The sequence below is a fragment of the Aquarana catesbeiana genome, linkage group LG06 (genome assembly GCF_042186555.1).
Source record: "Aquarana catesbeiana isolate 2022-GZ linkage group LG06, ASM4218655v1, whole genome shotgun sequence".
Lineage (NCBI taxonomy): Eukaryota > Metazoa > Chordata > Amphibia > Anura > Ranidae > Aquarana > Aquarana catesbeiana.
Window position 1 is genome coordinate 276037810 of NC_133329.1, and position 22199 is coordinate 276060008.

Genomic DNA, 22199 nt, shown 5'->3' on the forward strand with positions numbered 1-22199 from the left:
AAAATGGATGAAATTGAAATTACAACCCAAGAAAATATAACAGAATTGGAACAATTAAAAAAAGAGAATTTAATACTTCAAACTAAGCTCGAAGATTACGAAAATAGAGCCAGACGTTCAAACTTGCGCATAAGGGGAATACCTGAAACTGTGACAGACCTGCAATCTACTATTACTGCTCTATTACAAGAACTAAAGCCAGATATCCCTATTGAACGTTTAGAACTGGACAGAGTACACAGAGCCCTCACAGCCAAAAAGAAAGATGGACCCCCACGTGATATAATCACAAAATTTCATTATTACAGAACGAAAGAACAAATACTAACTGCTGCAAGAGAAAAAAAGGAACTTAATTTTCAAGGACACAATTATCAAATTTTTGCTGACCTATCCCAACTTACTATTACTAAAAGACGATCCATGAAACCCCAACTAATGGAACTGCAACGCCACAACATTATGTATCAATGGGGCTTCCCCTTTTCAGTCAGATTTAACTACCAAGGTACAATTTACAGAAGCAGATCAGCAGATGAACTACAACAAACCCTTTTAAAATTAAATCTGACAGAACCCACAAGCAGCAACACTCCTACACGCAGAAGAATGGCGTCATCTTCACCTTCAGGCAGCACCCAGAAAATTTCAGAACAAAATGGGAATCATCATTCTCACAAAAGAGGCCGTTATGCCACATCATCCATGGACCAAGAAGATTCAATGGACTGACATCCTAATTCCTGATATCTCTTCATTTATTATACTAAGAGATGGTTCTCTATAAAAAACCTGTATTTATAACTGAATGTAACTGCATTCTGATAGTCTCACACTGTGTGGGATCATGTTACATTCCAGTTATATTTCTTATTACTTCTGATTCATATAGCCTTAGAATATATAAGTGAAATAAGGAAATTCTTGTTCAGTTATATATTATCAGGTAATAACAATAGATTTATTACTTTTTAGGACAAATATGTTCAATAATCCAGAAGTAATGGAAGCTTTTTCTTTCTTTTCTTAAAACAAATATATTATTACCTAACTAGTTCCTAGAATTATGTTTTTGTTTATTCTAATCTGAAGCAATACAACCTCAATTTTATGAGTTAACATATCTAAACAGTTACATATGAATAAAATATGTAATTGTTTACTCTAAAAGGGTTAAAATCCCAAAATAATTCAAACTATCTTCATCAATACCAAAGTTATTAACAGTACCTTTCTAACTGAATTATTTAGCCTAGGGCAAGACTAACCATATACAACCACCCTGGAATAAATAATTTCAACAAAAACTATATTCTGCACTCCAATTAATGAAACATCATTTTGATCTCTTTTGACATAGCACTTCTCTCCTGTAAGCGGAAGATCCGTGTACCCCCATTAGCCCTCCTCATTCTCCCAACCATATTATGTGGGAGTGTGACGAAGGCACTTATTCCCCTGAGAGAGATATTTATTCTCTTTCACGGGTAAATTGTGATTACTGGCAAAAAATAATTTATACAATGTATCATCTAATCTCATATATTTTTTGTTTACTCTTTACTCCAGAATTCACTGGTTTCTTTTCTATCTATTCATCTCTTCAGTCCACACAGGTTGATCTGCGCAGTCAGCTCTGCATAACAAAAAGTAAGTCAAAACTATTTGATCTATTGCCATGGCACCACTGAATATACTTTCCCTGAATGTTCAGGGAATAAATGTCCCTCAAAAAAGGACCAAAGCCTTCCGTACTTTCCATAACAAGAAGGCTCACATAGTATGCCTCCAAGAAACACACTTCACCAAAGATTCTACTCCAAAATATATTTCTCCTTTTTATCAACAAATTTACACGGCTTCTGCCTGTACCAAGCAAAGGGGAACTCTAATTGCATTTCACCGATCCACACCATTCACCTTATCATCAGAAATTAAAGACCCAGAAGGTAGATACCTGCTACTCATGGGTTATATAATGGATACAGCAATCACGGTGATTTCCTACTACGCTCCTAACAAACAACCTACACCATTCCTCACACATATATTACAAGTGATTAATACACACAAAATAGGAACAGTGATAATGTGTGGGGATTCGAACCAGGTCCTCCTCCCATTTCTAGATAAATCACCTTTTACACCATCCAAAATAACCTCTAGATTACCTTTTTCTCAACTTCTTTCCAAATACAATCTGGTAGATTCATGGAGAGAAAGTAACCCAATGAAAAAGAAATTCACTTATTTCTCGCACCCTCATCAAACCTTCACCAGAATAGATCAAATTTTTCTAACAATAGGAATGATACCAGAAATTATTGCATCAGATATAATTCCGATTCCGTGGTCTGACCATAATGCAGTATACACTACTATAGCCTCAGCCATACCAAAAGCGCATGACCCAACGTGGTACTTACCGGACATAATGCTTAAACACCCACTACATCAGATGGCCATTGAACAAGCTTTAAAGGAATACATATCAATTAATAATACAACAGACATCTCCCCAATAACACTGTGGGAAGCTCATAAGCCTGTCTTGCGTGGTAAAATACAAAGACAAATGGCACTATTTAAACGGGAACGCAAAAATCTAGCAAAAAAACTAGAACTCAATTTTAATGCAGCCTACATATCATTTCAAGATAATCCATCGACGAGTACAAAATCTCATCTGGAAAAATCTAGATTGGAATACGATCTATTTCTCACTGAGTCAGTTGATAAATCCCTCAAACGCTCCAAACACAATTTCTACATGAATACAAACAAACCAGGTACATATTTGGCTCGGGCATTAAATTCAACTAACAAATCTTTCAAACCAATACGTTTAAAATTATCAAAAAATGTTTACACTTGTAATCCAGTTAAAATAGTCCATAAATTTCACTCACATCTCGCAACTTTATACAAGACAAACAATGAATTTAATCCTACAGAGGCTGAATCCTTCTTCTCAAAAATAACCTTACCTGAGTTATCTCAGAATCAAAAAAGCAGTTTGGATGAGCCTATAACTATAGATGAAGTTGCTAACGCCATAAAAGATCTAAAACTTAACAAAAGACCAGGCCCAGACGGCTACTCGGCTTTATACTATAAAACATTCTCAGAAATACTCTCTCCCATTCTCACTGAAACTTTTAACAAACTTCTAGATGGACATTCTTTTCGGCAAGAAACACTAATGGCAATTGTTTGTATGATCCCAAAACCCCTTTCTGATGATACTTCCTGTGTGAATTATCGGCCTATCTCTCTGTTAAACCTCGATATTAAATTATTAGCAAAAATAATAGCAAAACGCCTCAATAGCATTATAGGAAAATTAATACATAGAGATCAAGTAGGCTTCATGCCAAATAGACAGGCAGGCGATAATATACGCAGGGCAGTGTTATTGGCACATATTGCAAAAAAACGGAAAATCCCTTTATGTTTTCTATCTGTCGATATTAAGAGGGCATTTGACACAGTATCCTGGCAATATATGCAATATTTATTACAAAAATGGGGTTTTGGACCCCACTTTTTAACATGGATCAAAGCATTATATAATAAACCCAAAGCCTATATAAAATATGCTGGATACAAATCTGAAGCCTTTAATATCGAAAGAGGTACCCGACAGGGTTGCCCATTATCTTCCTTATTATTTGCCCTTATACTCGAACCCATGGCCCAATACATCAGAACAAACCAAACTATAACTGGCATTGAAGTAGGAGGTATTACACACAAATTATGTATATTTGCAGACGATATATTACTTTTTCTATCATCACCACAGGTCTCTGGTCCTAACTTAATACCAGCTCTTGATGGATTTGCAGCCCTATCCGGCCTTATGATTAATCCTAAGAAATGCCTAGTGCTTAATATTTCACTCACAAACATGGAATTGATCCCGGCTAGGGCTGCACTCCCATTCACATGGGCAGAAAAATCAATCCCATATCTTGGAATTCATTTAACAGCATCTCATTCTGACTTATTCTCAACCAATTATCCTCCTGTATTAAGACAGATCACAAATCTAATAAAACAATGGTCGCAACTTCCTTTATCCTGGATAGGGAAGATTAATGCAATCAAAATGACTATTCTACCCAAATTGCTTTATCTATTCAGAGTCCTCCCTATTCCAATTCCTTCCTATTTTTTGAGAATAGTACAAAAAAGAGCAACTTCGTTTATATGGGGCTCTTCTAAACCACGTATACCTATACACACACTACATCTTCCCAAAAATAAAGGAGGCCTGGGATACCCTAATTTTACTAACTACTACAGAGCAGCACATTTGGCCAGTCTGTCCAAATACCATGCAAAACAGGAAATCCCATTATGGGTATTTATAGAGGCTTCAGAAAATGACCCTCTATTAATATCAAATTTATAATGGCTTGATCCTAAAGACCGCTTTAAAATTCATAATCCCATAACTAAACACTTCTTATCTCTCTGGGATAAACTAAAAACCAAATATCAGTTACAATCTCCACACAATCCTCTCCTTTCTTTTATCAGAAATCCGGCCTTTTATCCGGCATGGATCTACCCAAATTCTTTTAAAGCTTGGACAACATCAGGCATTCAGACACTAAATGACTTCATAACATCTAAATCATTCCTTTCATTCCCATCGCTTAGAGAAAAATATGATCTACCAAACTCTGAGATATTTAGATATCTCCAAATCAAAAATTTCTATACACCATTCCTAAAGGGGGATACACCATTATCCCAATTATCCATTTTTGAATCAATCTGTACAAAAGATCCATTTGCTAAAGGTACAATTTCATCACTTTATAATCAATTATATGGAGTAGCAAATCTTAATAGACCCTCTTACGTTCAGAGGTGGGAGGAGGACCTGGGACGAACTTTAGAAGACACGGACTGGTCTAACATATGGCTCACATCTAAGTCATCTTCACCCAACATCTTAGCACTGGAGACAAATTATAAAGTCCTAACTCGCTGGTACCTTGTACCCGCTAGAGTGGCAAAATATTCACCTAATACCTCAACTCTTTGTTTTCGAGGATGCCCAGAAATAGGCACATATTTACACATATGGTGGACGTGCCCAGTAATCCAAACCTTCTGGAAGGAAGTCTTCGTGATTGCATCTAAAATATTTAAAAAAATAATACAACCAGATCCATATTTAACTTTACTTAATCTAAAACCGGAATGGTTAACACTCTCTCAATTCAAACTTATGATCCAACTAATAACGGCTGCAAAACAAACAGTGGCCAAGGCATGGAAATCTCCTACATTGGTACTAGCAGAAACAATTCACAGAATGAATAATACAATGTCCCATGCTAAGATGGTAGCCATCGATCAAAATCAAATTCCAAAATTTGAAAAACTTTGGCATCCTTGGATAAAACAACAGTTCCTGTCAAACTTCAGTGACTCTGTCCTGTTGCCATGGTAACAGATTAAATGACTTACAGAGACACCCATTCTAAGGCTTCAAAGAGAACTAAAAAGAATAATAAACTGACGAGCGGGACAACCTTGTGGACCATACCTCTACCTTTCAACCCTTTTTCTTCTTTCTGTTTCCTTTTCTCCACCTTACGATTAAAGCTCATTATCAGAATTTATTTGACCTATATACACTCTACTTGTAAACAATATGTATAGTAGGCATAAATCATTTAAATACCTACAAAAGTAACTAAGGAAATGATATATATCTTTAATTTAGGTTTACGTGAACCCAATGTTTAATATTTGAAATTTCATGATATTTACCTATATAAACCCTACTGTAAAACAATGAGCTTACTTTATAGATCCTTGTAAACTTTCTTTATGTATCTTTATAACATTGTATACTCAATAAACTTCTTTTGACAAGGAAATTTGGCTAGTTTCTACTATAGATGAGCCTGTGGTTTGAGTGGGCTGCATATACTCTACAATTAGTGTAGACTCTATATTCAGTCAGTACAGGCAGTGTAGTATATATAACACAGTGTATTGAAATGGTTAAGGGGAACCCCGTGCCAAAATAAAAAAAAATGTTATGGCGGTCCCCCCCAAAATCCATACCAGGCCCTTCCGGTCTGGTATGGATTTTAAGGGGAACCCCACGCCAACATTAAAAAAAAAAAAGTGGTGGTGCTCCCCCCGAAAATCCATACCAGACCCTTATCCGAGCAAGCAACCTGGCAGGTCAGGATAGGGAGGGGGACAAGTGAGCGTCCCCTCCTAAACCATGCCAGGCCGCTTGCCCTCAACATGGGGAGAGTGTTTTGGAGTCCCTCAGTCCTTAGTCCCCCCAAAGCACTTTGTTCTCATGTTGATGGGGACAAGGCCCCTTATCCCCACAACCCTTTCCCAGTGGTTGTGGGGGTCTGCAAACAGGGGGCTTATCGGAATCTGCAAGCCCCCTTTAACAAGGGGGCCCTCAGATCTCGCTCCCCTATGTGAATGGGTAGGGGTACACTGTACCCCTACCCATTCACCAGAAAAAAGTGTTATGCTATGCGAATTCCCTCTTTCTTTGTATGGTATACTTGGTGAGCAACCTTAAGAAATAATTGTGACATATACAAGGAAAGGAGCCTATTCCATACTATAAGGAGAGACCAGGTTTAATCTTGATCATCACTGCTGGCTTATGAAGGATCCGATCCCAGGATAGTAGCCTACTTAATAGTGTTTGGAGATAATAAGGCTGATTTTTAGCTCTTTTGTGGTAAGTGCATTACCAAAGGGGACCACTTGAGCATGAGGTTTCTTTTCGGTGATGGTATACAGAGACTTTGAGGCTTCCCTATGATTCTGAGGGGTCACGGAGCACTACATCTACCTTACAGACTTTTGGTTGGACTCTGTCACATATAAAATATTGTTTGTGTGGGTTTTTTTATTGACTTCGAATTGCACTAAATACTTTTAGTTATTTTTTTCTAGCACTGTTAATGCTGGGATAATTATCTTGTATTTTATCTTTGCATCTTTATTATAAGGAGTGTACAGTTTTTGATAAGACAGCCGACTTATAGACTTTAGACTATATAATTGTGAGAAAGAGCAGCAAAGCTTGAACATTGTGAAGAACTGTAAAGCAGGAAGAAGAGTATGACATTAAAAAATAAGGTTTCCTCCATGTACATAATTTTTAAAATTCCTTTCCAGACTGCTCCTAAAGACATACATTTCCCCACCCCTCTCTAACTACCCCCTTCTACTCACCTAAATCCGAGGTCACTGACATTCTGGTCCTGAGTCTGTTACCTTCTGTGTACAGAAGGCAGGTTTCTTCTTTGGGTGTCCACATTACTGCCTCCATGGCATGAACACTTATTGGCTGCACAGAGACAGGGTCTTTTCAAGATCAAGAAAAGGATGACAAGGAGAAAGCAAAAGGGGACTGGCAAGGACCAGCACAGGCACATCTGCATCTCTGGAGTACCAATTCCATGCAACTGGAAAAGTGCCAGCGGGGGGAGGCAAACGTCAAAGTTAGGCGAGTATATCCCTACTGCACAAGGTTTTAAAAAAGTCTTATTTTGCTCAGAGATGAGGTTTAAGATTAACATACATTAATGAGGTTATTTACATCAAGCTGATCTGTTTTATATGATATGCAAGAAATAATGAAACCACTTTGCATTTCCATTATTAACTGCTTCTGCAGTTTCTCTTCGGAAATTCTTCTCTGGATTTTTGCCAAAGTGAATAGGATACAAAGTTCTTTAACTGAACAAAGGTCTACAATTATACATTCCTGTAATTCTCCGTTAATGTATTATCAATGTATAGAGAAAATGTGTCTTTTTTATTTCAAAGCACACACTTATTCTTCTCAAATGGATTACCTTTACTGATGGATGTCAAAAATGTCCTCTTTTGTACCTTTCAAGGCATCGTTGCATTTTTTAAAAAGTATTTTTACAATAGAAAAATGACAAGCTCATCAAAATGAATATATTGTATATCCAATAATAAAAATTGACCTTTTCCTGGACACTCATTAATTATGAGTCCTTTATAGGCAGGGCTGCTGATAAGGCAGTACAGCCAGCCCTCCTGTATCAGGCCTGGGCCCGGGCCCCATCAGTTCAAAAAGGAGGCCTGAGCACCTGCCGAGATCGTCTCAGGATAGAGAGTGGGGAATGGACTGGTAAATATGCCATTTACCAGCCCCTTCCTTTCCGGTACCAATCACTCCTGTGTCCATTCATAACTGTAGCATAATAAACTGTGTTTACTATGCTTTGATTTGTGAATGGACAGGAAGCCGCTCAGCACAGAACACTTCCCATTTATTCACTCTCCAGTGCAGCTGAGGCTGCAGAGAAAGGGACTGGGGAATTTTGTCCTCAGTCCCTTTCTCTGTCTCAAATGTGAAACATATATATTTAAATATATATATATAATATTTCACCAAAGCCCCCAACAGGGTGGTTAAAAACATTAAAAAAAAGTAAAAAAAACAAAAAAAACAAAAAAAAAACTAAGGGCTCATTCACATGTGCTTAACTCTCTGAAGAGCAGTTAGCATTTAGATCGCTCTTAAGAGAACATTTAATAGGCGGTGAGGAGGCATATTGCCTGCCCACTGCCTGCTTTAACAACACACCGCACCTGCGGGGCACTTGCAGATCAATGAGGGTATAATTTCTGCCATGGTTGCAAAGCATAGCATCGCGGCCCTGGCATTTTAGCGAAAATACCATTGGGGGGGGCTGTCAGGTAGGCTGTATGGGCCCCCCATAATTTCTAACAGCAGCCCAGTTCATAGGCATCTCCTTTTATCAGCCATGTTGAAAGATTATATAATTATTATATAAACCAGGAGGTGATATTTGTGGCTCAAGTTGTTTCCTTTATATATAGACCTACCATTCTGAAGCCAACCAATCAAGGGAAGATGTCCACAAAATGCTTGTCCTACACAGAGACTTAGTACTTCTCTAAACATCCTCTATCATGTCTACTACTGGATTTCCCACAAGTGTCTACAATTAACCATACAGGTTATGATGAGAAGCAACTAGCGAAAACAAAAAGTCCTTCAACCAATTTAGTGTGTAGCACACTAAAGCCTTCCTGAAACAGAAGTTATCCACATTCCACCACATATCCTAAAAATAAGAAGAATATTCCATATTTCAAGACAGTGGGTAGATCCATGAAAATAATTATTTTACGGAGCAATGGCCTAATGCACATTGGTATATAGTGTGTATACAGTATATATACTACATACACACACACACACATATATATATATATATATATATATATATATATATATATATATATATATCCCAAGGGTAGCCATGGAACTCTATATATATATATATATATATGTATATATATGTATATATATATATATATATATATATATATATATATATATATATATATATATATATATATATATATATATATATATCCCAAGGGTAGCCATGGACATCTAAGTTTGAGATAAATACCCAGGTGCTCACCTACAAAGAGATCCATGCAAAAGTAGTACAAAGGCGCTCACAGGTCTTGCAGAGGAGGTAGATCAAAACAGCAGTGTTTTTTATTGTCAATGTTTCAATAAAATGTTGACATTAAAAAAACGCTGCTGCTTTGATCTATTTTGTCTGCAAAACCCACGAGTGCCTCTACACTAAATTTGTATATACATACACAAAGTGAGTACACCCCTCACTTTTTTGTAAATATTTTATTATATCTTTTCATGTGACAACACTGAAGAAATGACACTTTGCTACAATGTAAAGTAGTGAGTGTACAGCTTGTATAACAGTATAAATTTTGCTGTCCTCTCAAAAAAACTCAACACACAGCCAATAATTGTCTAAACCGCTGGCAACAAAAGTGAGTACACCCCTAAGTGAAAATGTCCAAATTGGGCCCAATTAGCCATTTTTCCTTCCTGGTGTCATGTGACTCATTAGTGTTACAAGGTCTCAGGTGTGAATGGGGAGCAGTTGTGTTAAATTTGGTGTTGTTGCTCTCACTCTCTCATACTGGTCACTGGAAGTTCAACATGGCACCTCATGGCAAAGAACTCTCTGAGGATCTGAAGAAAAAAATTGTTGCTCTACATATGATGGCCTAGGCTATAAGAAGATTGCCAAGACCCTGAAACTGAGCTTCAGCGCGGTGGCCAAGACCATACAGCGGTTACACTCAGAACAGGCCTTGCCATGGTCGACCAAAGAAGTTGAGTGCACGTGCTCAGTGTCATATCCAGAGGTTGTCTTTGGGAAATAGACGTACAGTCAGGTTCATAAATATTGGGACAACGACACAATTCTAATCTTTTTGTCTCTATACACCACCACAATGGATTTGAATTGAAACTAAAAAGATGTGCTTTAACTGCAGACTTTCAGCTTTAATTTGAGGGTATTTACATCCAAATCAGGTGAACGGTGTAGGAATTACAACAGTTTGTATATGTGCCTCCCACTTTTTAAGGGACCAAAAGTAATGGAACAGATTAACAATCATCCATCAAACTTTCACTTTTTAAAACTTGGTTGTAAATCCTTTGCAGTCAATTACAGCCTGAAGTCTGGAACGCATAGACATCACCAGACGCTGGGTTTCATCCCTGGTGATGCTCTGCCAGGCCTCTACTGCAACTGTCTTCAGTTCCTGCTTGTTCTTGGGGCATTTTCCCTTCAGTTTTGTCTTCAGCAAGTGAAATGCATGCACAATCTGATTCAGGTCAGGTGATTGACTTGGCCATTGCATAACATTCCACTTCTTTCCCTTAAAAAACTCTTTGGTTGCTTTCACAGTATGCTTCAGGTCATTGTCCATCTGCATTGTGAAGCGCCGTCAATGAGTTCTGAAGCATTTTGCTGAATATGAGCAGATAATATTGCCTGAAACACTTGAGAATTCATCCTGCTGCTTTTGTCAGCAGTCACATCATCAATAAATACAAGAGAACCAGTTCCATTGGCAGCCATACATGCCCACGCCATGACACTACCACCATCCTGCTTCTCTGATGAGGTGGTATGCTTTGGATCATAAGCAGTTCCTTTCCTTCTCCATACTCTTCTCTTCCCACCACTCTGGTACAAGTTGATCTTGGTCTCATCTGTCCATAGGATGTTGTTCCCGAACTGTGAAGGCTTTTTTAGATGTTGTTTGGCAAGCTCTAATCTGGCCTGCCTATTTTTGAGGCTCACCAATGGTTTACATCTTGTGGTGAACCCTCTGTATTCACTCTGGTGAAGTCTCCTCTTGATTGTTGACATTGACACACATACACCTACCTCCTAGAGATTGTTTTTGATCTGGCCAACTGTTGTGAAGGGTGTTTTTTTCACCAGGGAAATAATTCTTCGGTCATCCACCACAGTTGTTTGCCATGGTCATCCGGGTGTCACTTAGCTCACCAGTGCGTTCTTTATTTTTAAGAATGTTCCAAACAGTTGATTTGGCCACACCTAATGTTTTCGCTATCTCTCTGATGGGTTTGTTTTGTTTTTTCAGCCTAATGATGGCTTGCTTCACTGATAGTGACAGCTCTTTGGATCTCATATTGAGAGTTGACAGCAACAGATTCTAAATGCAAATAGCACACTTGAAATGAACTCTGGACCTTTTGTTTGCTCCTTGTAAATTGGATAATGAGGGAATAACATACACCTGGCCATAGAACAGCTGAGCAGTCAATTGTCCCATTACTTTTGGTCCCTTAAAAAGTGTGAGGCACATATATAAACTGTTGTGATTCCTACACCGTTCACCTGATTTGAATGTAAATACCCTCAAATTAAAGCTGAAAGTCTGCAGTTAAAGCACATCTTGTTCATTTCATTTCAAATCCATTGTGGTGGTGTATAGAGCCAAAAAGATTAGAATTGTGTCGATGTCCCAATATTTATGGGCCTGACTGTAGGTGTGCTGCCAGCATTGCTGCAGAGGTTAAAGGGGTGGGGGGGTCAGCCTGTCAGTGCTCAGATCATATGCCACACACTGCATCAAATTGGTGTGCATGGCTGTTGTTCCAGAAAGAAGCCTCTTCTAAAGATGATGCACAAGAAAGCCCGCAAACAGTTTGCTGAAGACAAGCAGACTAAGGACACGGATTACTGGAACCATGTCCTGTGGTCTGATGAGACCAAGATAAACTTATTTGGTTCAGATGGTGTCAAGCATGTGTGGCAGCAAACAGATGAGGCGTACAAAGACAAGTTGTCTACAGTCAAGCATGGTGGTGGGGGTGTCATGGTCTGAGGCAGCATGAGTGCTGCCAGCACTGGGGAGCTACAGTTCATTGAAGGAACCATGAATGCCAACATGTACTGTGACATACTGAAGCAGAGCATGATCCTGTCCCTTCGGAGACTGGGCCACAGGCCAGTATTCCAACATGATAATGATCCCAAACACACCTCCAAGGTGACCACTGCCTTGCTAAAGAAGCTGAGGGTAAAGGTTATGGACTGGCCAAGCATGTCTCCAGACCTAAACCCTATTGAGCATCTGTGGGGCATCCTCAAATGGAAGGTGGAGGAGCGCAAGGTCTCTAACATCCACCAGCTCCATGATGTCATCGTGGAGGAGTGGAAGAGGACTCCAGTGGCAACCTGTGAAGCTCTGGTGAACTCCATGCCCAAGAGGGTTAAGGCTTAAGGCATGTACTCACTTTTGTTGCCAGCGGTTTAAACATTAATGGTTGTGTGTTGAGTTTTTATGAGGGGATAGCAAATTCACACTGTTATACAAGCTGTACACTCACTACTTTACATTGTAAAGCTCTTTGAGGGTAGGGACTGATGTGAATGTACAAAGTATATGTAAAGCGCTGCGTAAATTGACGGCGCTATATAAGTAACTGAAATAAATAAATAAAATAAATAAATTGTAGCAAAGTGTGATTTCTTCAGTGTTGTCACATGAAAAGATATAGTAAAATATTTACAAAAATGTGAGGGGTGTACTCACTTTTGTGAGATACTGTATATCTATATACACATAATAGCCTAATATTATGGAGCCATTGATTTCAAAGTTTAAAATAAACATCTTAGAATGTAAAATGTTATTGACAGTAAAATATACAGTATATAAACATGTACATAGTATAACATACCAGGGAAAAGTAAAAAAAAAAAAAATCCGTAAATCCAAAAAAATATAGATAAATGAACTACCATACAGTTTGGGTAGAGTGGTATGACATATATAGTGCAATTAATTTCAATTAGATAAATATAGTTTGCTTTTCAACGGGTCTCAAGAACAAGTCACAACAATAGTAACTGAAAAGATATTTCTGTAGGGCACACACTGCCAAGGACACCGAAGCAGTAACAGCGTAGTGACAGATCTATGGGACAGGTTGTATGTATTTAAGGCAGGCGCACATGCTGCTTTTGTCTTTAGAAAAGCGTTTTCAATATTGTATAAACACACTTAAAGACATAACATGAATACATTTTGTTTGTGAATTTATTTTACAGAACAAGCTATCGCAGCCAGACACAATTAATGGTGTATATTCATTGCACAACTCAATAAATGCATCCATCTGTCATCAAAATAGAAGAATTAAATTCATACCTATCATAGTTTATCTTCTCGCCCAGCACTTGCAGGCTCTGAATTCCCAGAAAACCAACGTTCCACAGAAGAAGATACATCTTCTTGAAGCTGCACAGAGACATAAGTTAGCAAACAGACTGCAAACTGCTGGATGCTGGCTGGATGTTAATAGAGTGATTGCTGGCTCTGTGTAATTATTGAAGAAGACTGTAATTTACGGCTCAAATATTAACCCACACCTGCCTGACCGAGAAAATGTTTGGGATTCTCCCCCTAAAGCTTTGTTAAGGCCCAAATCAGTTTAATCCACACTCTGCAGCGGCACCAGACATTCTGGCACTCCCAGTAGGGTATGTCATTGTCCATGTTTAATTTAACTAGCATTGTCTAGTTCCTTATAGGAATGATCATTTGCTGTAATGGGAGATGAGTTCTATGCTCCAGCATGCACTTGTTCTTCTGCTGACTTTATAGGGAAAAGAGTCCCAGAAAGAGTCATACGGAGGAAACAGCTATGGTGTGTTTATAAAAATCTTGATACTGGCTTATTTTAGTCCTAACCTTACCTCAATGTTGGATACCTATGAAATAAAACAGTCGTTAACGGGACATATAAGGAACACTTCTCCACATACAGTCCTTGAACACAGGGGAAAACTGTCTATCCAGAATCTGTTTTATATCCAGCACTTCAGTAGATCTCAACTTTTCCATGTTAGGATCTAATTTCTAACTTTCCCAAACAAAGATCATTAAAAAAAAAAAAAAACTTTCAATATAATATGTTTCTGACATGTCGAATCTTGTTGTAGCTTTTTTCTTAAAGTATAACTAGAGGCAAACCTTTTTTTTTTTTAGTTTTGGTTAGAGTGGAGCGTGATTAGAACGCTTGTCAGTTTTTAGTGCTGTCTGCGCCCCCATTAAGGAGATTTACCCTCTCTTTGTCCTGTTTACCAATATTATTGAAAGTAAAAGTTAGGCTGGGGTCACACTGCCGTGCAGAGCGGCTCATAGCAGGGGTCTGGTGCGTCCCCGTTCACCGTTTCAGGTCCGATTTCAGCCTGAATTTTTGGCTGAATTTGGACCTGAAATGGTGAACAGAAGACGCACAGGACACACAGAGCCGTCCTGGAGATGGGTGAACTGGCTCCATTGAGAGGCGGTCACAGTCTCCTGACATGCAAATTGGATGTGGAGAAAACAGCATCCAATTCGCAATAGTGTAAACCCAGCCTAAAAGAAAATTCCAAAATTTGGGGTTGTCCCCAGAAAAGTAATAGAAGGAAAATCTTCCAATGGGGATACTAGTTCTGGTGACCTGGGGGTCCCCAAGGATATCCCTTAATTTGCTGGGATTTCCTCTAACTTCCTGTTTGGCTATGTATGGGACGGGAAGTGAAGAGAAATCTCCCCAATGGGACACAAATGGCAAAAAAAAAAAAAAAAATATGACGGGGGATATAACCCTTCCTTGCTCTATCCAAAATTGAAAAAAAGTTTTGCCTATAGTTCTACTTTAACAACTAAAAAAACATTAGGTGAGTTAAGGAAGACAAAACTGCACTGGAGGAACAACTCTTGTTGATGTGGTTGCTAACACAGGGCACTTGGGACACATTCCCCAAAATGATGTGTGTTGCCCCAGGTCCTGAGGCTGTGAACAGCCCATTAGCCACATATAGTGCAGTGACCAAAGTTTTTACGCACTGGAAATATACCTGTCACCACTAAAACACACAGAAAACACATTTTTTTTATGTGTCCTATTCACACTGCAATGCAGCCTGCAGCTGAGCTGCTGCAGTGACCTGAAAAATAATTTCAGCATGTCTGCAAAGGACACTGGCCAGGATTACATGTCACTATACAGCAGTGCAGTGCAGCGAGAATGGACAGCAGCCCCACATTAAACCACTGCGATTTACTGTGTGACAGCTGTCCATTTAGCCTCCATTCACACCAAATCCAACTTTGAAATTGTGCGACTTCACTTAAAAACACTCAATTTTAAAGCCGCATGTCAGTGCAACTTCAGGTGCCACTTGGCTGACATCTGTGTGACTTCATGTACGGATGTCTGTGCAAGTCGCACCTGACATCACTGAAAATGCAGGAAATTATTTTTCAAAACAGTGCGGCACCGCAGTTCCATTGCCAACAATAGGATGCGACCTGTCATGCGATTTGGACCTGTCAAATTGCATGACAAGTCACAATGGTGTGAACGGGCCCTAAAGGAAAACTATGTTTTAGTTTTAGGGAGATTCACCCTTTCAATGTGTTCTGTTTGCTCCAATTACTGAGAGTGAAAATAAAAGTAAAACCCAACATTTTGGGTTGTTACCTGCACAGGAATAGAGGGGAGACATTACTTCTGGTGACCCTGGTGACAACAAGGGATTTCCTCTTACTTCTTGTTTTGGCTATGAGACAGGAAGTAAAAAAGAAATCTCCCCTCCCTCTTTCCCAGACAGACTTGGGTTCTTGGGGAGGGTGGTGCCCCTGTCTCCAAGACCACTTGTATGTTTGTTGCAGGTTAGAAACAGGGGATTAGGAGACTTTATAGCTGCCTGATCACTTTTACATAAAAGCCATAAGCCAACAGTACAAAAGAGACACAAGCACGTGGTTATTAGCTTGTTTTAACCAATTGAGATCCAGACATGTCCAAAGAGCTTGTTAACGTAGAACTATAGGCAAAACTTTTTTTTTCATTTTGGATAGAGTAAGGGAGGGTTATAACCCCTGTAAGGTTTATTTTTGCCACCTTTGTCCCATTGGGAAGATTTACCTTCATTTTCTGTCCCATAGCCAAACAAGAAGTGAGAGGAAATCCTTGCAAATTTGGAGAATCCCTTGGGGACCCCAGATCGCCAGAACTAATGTCCCCATTGGACAATTACCCTTCTATTACTTTTCTGGGGACAACTCAAAATATGGGCATTTATTTTACTTTCACTTTCAATGATAATGGTAAACAGGACAAATAGAGAGGGCAAATCTCCCTAACGGGGACACAGGTAGGAATAAAAACTTGCCTTTAGTTATACTTTAAGGTCGAATCAGACAAAAGGGTCGATTCACTAAAGGCAAACAGGCTGTTCACTTTGCAGGGCAATTTCCCTTAGTTTAAATGTAGCACCCTCCTAGGTAGGTGCTAGAAGAGAGTGTAGTTTTTGGTCTTTCTGCTTACCAGGAAGATGGTCAGGTAAAACTTGACTTAAGAACCCTGTCCACTCCAGTTCCAGACTGATCCCCAAAAGAATGGCTATAGCCAATCTAAGAGTGGAAGATTCAAGAACAACTCCAAATATAAAGGGAAATATAAAGGCGAGCACAATAGGAGAGCAACACCATCACAAAATGCCCGACACCGCTCCCACAGCAGATGCCATCATGAAAACACTCACAATTCTCACCAACAACATTTCACAAAAGACAATAGTTTGACAAAAATGTCTTAATCTTTGTCATCAAGTAATAATAATAATAAAGGTAATAGTAGTAACAATCTATCCCAAATAAATAGAACAGAGAAACATCAACAGCCTAAAGGTCCTAGTACTAGGGATGAGGGGAACAACAGTTCATCATCTTTAAGGGGGGTTCAAGGAACATCCTCCGATGGCCCTACACGAGATTTATCTTCCTCTATGGCCGGGACTTCTAGTACATCTACAGCCACTGATATAAAAATAGGCTTTGAGCTATCTAGTGGAGTACAGACCCATAATCCCTTCACAATCCTTGAGAATCAAGAGTCAGATCTTAATAGTGGCAGTATAGCTGATGTTACACCTCCCCTGACTTTTTTAGAGATGGATGTTGCAAAAATAGACAGTTCTGCAACGGAAAACAAGAATGCGAACCCTATATTGTCCACTCCATCAACAAAGAAAACAAGGAAAAGAGAGGAGGGACAAGACGAGGAAAAAAGAGAAGGAAAGGGATGTAAAAAGAGGCAGACTGTAGAAGGTGCCCATTCAGCTATTAAAATTTATAACCTGTCTAGTTCTGTGTTTACGGACACTGAATTGGACCTCCTCAGAAAGGGTCTTATGTATGCTCCACCTAGTACACCCAATCTGTTTGAGTTATTTATAGACTTGAATAAACATATACGGAAGCTCACTATTCAACGGTACTATATACTCAAGGAAGCTGGAAATGAGACTAGGGTCACTGATGGAACTGAGACAACATCGCCTATGTCTCCTGAAGCTAGTGTGGAGGACTACTCTATCCTTAATATCCTCGAACAACTCTATGTAGAGAATGTTGGTGGGCTCAAGACTTTATAGGCACAATAATGAAAATGATATGTAATTAAGATTCTATTTTATTTTCGAAATTATTTAAAAAAAAAAAAAGGGGGGATAGGGAATAAAATGAGAAAACATACACAGTTTACAAATGATGCACTCCATACACAGCTGGATGGTTTAGGTAATAAAGATAAGCGAAACTTTAGAACCAACAAGAGACATGCAACTTATTGATCTATATAATTACAGTACATTTCGTTGAACCAAACGCTATGTGATGGTGGCAATCAGATTCTGTCTAGGCTCGACATGTTACGCGCCGCGTGCGCTTTTTCAGGAGCACGGAATTGAATACTGTAATGAATAATACAGTTTGTAAAGAAAGCAACATAACATTATGTCTACATGCAAAATTGTATTTAAACAATATAGTAAAATGGTAAGAAGAGGTTGTTCCTAAATTACCAAGGGGGTATCCGTCCTGCAGTGATCAGGCGGAGCGAAGGCAATGCGGGGACGAATGTAACATCGTACAAATCAATCATAAGGAGATGAAGTAGGTTGTAGAGTACATCGTAAGACATATAGTCAGGTAAGGTTGGGGTAGGAAGCGAAGGAAGCGGAGGGGGGGGGGGAAGGGGGGGGGAAGAGGGAACGGGAGGGGAGGGGGGGGGAGGCGGAGGGGAGAGAGGGAACAGGGAAGGGGAAGGGGGGGGGGAAGAATGGGGGGGGGAGGGAAGGGGAGGGGAGGTAGGAAAAGGGGAGGAAAAGGAAGGGGGAGGGAAGGGAAGGGGAGGGGGGGGGAAGGGGAGGGGGGGGAAAGGGAGAGGGGGGAGGGGAAGAAAAGGGGGGGGAGGAAAAAGGGGAAGGGGGGGAAAGGGGGGGAAGAAGAGAACTCCAATTAATGAATAGTTTATGTAGATGTCCGTATATATGTAAAATGATATTTTTAAATGATTTGATAACCATAAAGATTACTAATAACGAGAGACTAAGAGGAAATTATATTATTAAATAGTGAAGTATATCACATGTAGTACAAGATGTGGCCCCTGGTATTATATATTATAGATAGCATTAGTGTTAGAGGATAAATTAAATTAAATTGCACTTACCCTGATAAATTTATAACTATGCTTGGAAAGAAGGGGAGGTAAAAAACGGAACCACAGCAGTCTCATTAGTCAGTATTGGCAATTCACAGCACTATCAGCGGTTATTATTTGATGGAAGGGGATATGGTATCAGTCAGAGGCAGATGTGGGTATTGCATCAAGGTGCATATAGGATTTTTTCTTAGGAAGCTATTCTTTCTGACCCCCAATCCTGCTGAGTCTGTTGAATCAGTAAAACATATTGTAAGGATGAGCCATGAGTGAGCTGTTATGGAAGATGGTAGAGATGCAAGCTTACCTGGATCTGTAGCATATAGTTGATAGGCGGAGGAGTTGGTGGTAAGGAGCCGCACAGCCGTCTCGCATAGAGCGGCTTGTGGTGTGGATAGTACAAGGGGAGGTGCCAAACAGTACATCCGCCCCGCCTGTAGTCACCAATCGGCGTAGCCGACGTGACGTCATTCAGGCCGGCCGCTGGCGCGTACTGCGTATGCCTCGATCCCCGGCGTCATCCGAACAGCTGACGGTGCGTCGGGGAAAGAGGAGGCAGTCGCGTCCTGGTATCCCGGCAACCGAGCGGACCTGGAGCCACTGCGCAGGCTCCCCATCTCCAGCGCGAGCCAGACAGCTGACGGCGCAAAGAAGGGGGAGAGGGCGGACACGTCTCAGCATCCTGGCCAGCAAGAATACAGAGAGGTCCGCCGCCATGTTCTCGCCCTCCAGCGCCGCCAGAAAGTCGACCGCCGTACATGGAGAATAGGGGAGATGGAGCGCAGCCGCGTCCACGTCAACACGGCCATCTAGGGACACCTAATGCGCCAACCATCTAGATTTAGATGTGGCACTGGGCGGCCGCACATTACCCATAGCAACACCGCCATAACAGTGCAGGGGAGGGATAAACCCATGGTGAAGGTACAGCCTCTGGAGAAGTAAAAATAAGAATAAAAAATTAAGTCACATTGGTATAGAATATAGTAGTAATTAGCAATAAACGGCATGAGGGTATCATAACAACAATTGAGATGAAAAAGGGGGGGGGGGGTAGGGAAAAAAGGGGGGTGAGAACAAGTACAACATCTGCGACTATACTGTACATATTATTCCGGATGCCTTGGCGGCCCACATTATTCCATTACCCTACAGACCTTAACCAGTAAGTATGCACTGACATGCTGCTGGTGATGTCATTTTACTTCTATCCATCATTGATTATCTTTATATCCAACTTTTAGACTACCACGTGCATGCTCCTGACGAGTGGCGCTCAGCCACGAAACGCGTAGAGCTACATGATGCCGTGTCTTCACCTATTCTCTACCTGGTTCAAGTTTTTATACAATCATCACCTTTACAGGCTTAGTGAGGCCATAGGCCCTGCAGGTTTTACCTTATATTTATTATTTTACCCTATCATGTTTGTGGAACTTTGGAATTTTTCATTGAATCACCACGCTTTTCAATTGGTATCCTGTTATCAATTTATTGTGTACTGTTTTTTACCTGTACCTTGACATCAATGGTTATGTTTCAAGATACGTATATTATCCTCTTAATGTTGTTATCATGTATCAACAATCTTTGTACATTTATATTGTAACAATAAAATTCCTCTCTTCCACATAATTACCATCATCTCGCTTTCATGTGCTTCATTCAAAGTCCCACCCCCTCCGCTCCCCTTCTTGTTATACTGTACATATACTGATATTGTTAAAACATGTCAATTAGTTTACATTATTTAAGTCTACGTAGGGGAACATGGGAAGAAAAGTTCTAAGTTAACCATAAAATGGCTAAAAAGGGGATATAGTCTCACTTCTGTTGGTAAACAACAATAACTTAATATATGAATACTTGTATAGTTTAACCAAGATGGCCCAGAAAAAATAGAGTAGAAGAGTAGAATAGTGAAAAGGCCCAAGATGAATAGGCTGAGTATATTTAAAGGAAAGGTTTGTAGGTCTGAGCTTCGTTGATCCCAGGGGGGAAAGTGGCACCTAGGCGTTCTATCCATAGGGTTTCTTTCTGGCACACTCTTTTGTCCCAATCTCCACCCCTGGGGTCTATTGGGACTACTGCTAGTGCAATAAATGAAATGAGAGAGATATTGAATTTGTGGTAGAGGTCGAGGTGCCTACTGACTGCTGTCACCATTTTCCCTTCACCAGAGTAATAAACATGGTCCCTGATTCTGCAGCGTAGGTGTCTGATTGTCTTCCCTACATAGAACGTGCCACATTGACATAGCATCAGGTATACCACTCCTTTTGTATCACAATCTGCATAGAATTTAGGCGTGAATTTTTCTCCATTTGGTAATGTAAAGGAGTTCCCTTCTTTGATCCATGGGCAAAAGGAACATTTGCCACATTGGGCCATTCCTAATTTAGGTTGTTTCAGTTTGGGGGTGGTAACAAAGTGGCTTGAAGTCAGTTGATCACCTAAGGACAGGTACCCACAATCTTCTGGATGATTTCATCCAAACGATCAATCACAATTCGATGAATCTCAAATTTACCACTTCTGCCCACTTGAATCAAATAACTTTTCTAGACTTAACTATTTTTAAAGACCAAGAGAACTGTTTAGCGACCACCCTGTTCAGAAAGGAAACGGCAGGGAACACCCTACTGCACGCGGAAAGCGCTCATCCGAGATCGCTTATTAAAAGTATACCTTATGCACAATATCTCAGGCTACGCCGCAACTGTACGCATTTAGAGGAATTCAAATTTCAAGCACGGGCGCTCCGCAATAGATTATTAGCAAGAGGTTATAATAAAACCATACTACGGAGCGCATACAACAAAGCCATCCGCCAGTCAAGAAACTCCCTACTTTTCAAGCAGAAAAATGTCTCTACCAGTGCCCCAGTAAGATTTATTACTAAATTTTCTCAACAACACCAGAAACTTAGGGACATACTTAATAAACATTGGCCGATCCTCCAGGAGGATCCCATTATAAACAAATACATCAGTCCTTTTCCCCAAATTACATTTAAACGAACGAGGTCCTTAGGTGATCAACTGACTTCAAGCCACTTTGTTACCACCCCCAAACTGAAACAACCTAAATTAGGAATGGCCCAATGTGGCAAATGTTCCTTTTGCCCATGGATCAAAGAAGGGAACTCCTTTACATTACCAAATGGAGAAAAATTCACGCCTAAATTCTATGCAGATTGTGATACAAAAGGAGTGGTATACCTGATGCTCTTAGGTATACGTACAGT

General features: G+C 39.9%; 1 protein-coding gene across 1 annotated transcript in view; it reads right to left on the reverse strand.

The window, feature by feature from the left end:
• The window catches only part of CPO (carboxypeptidase O), a 170943-nt gene that overhangs the window by 107072 nt on the left and 41672 nt on the right, over window positions 1–22199 (reverse strand). Inside the window, exon 2 of the mRNA XM_073633393.1 lies at window positions 13600–13689. Within this exon, the coding sequence (XP_073489494.1) occupies window positions 13600–13689 (90 nt within the window). The remainder of the gene's footprint in view (window positions 1–13599; window positions 13690–22199) is intronic.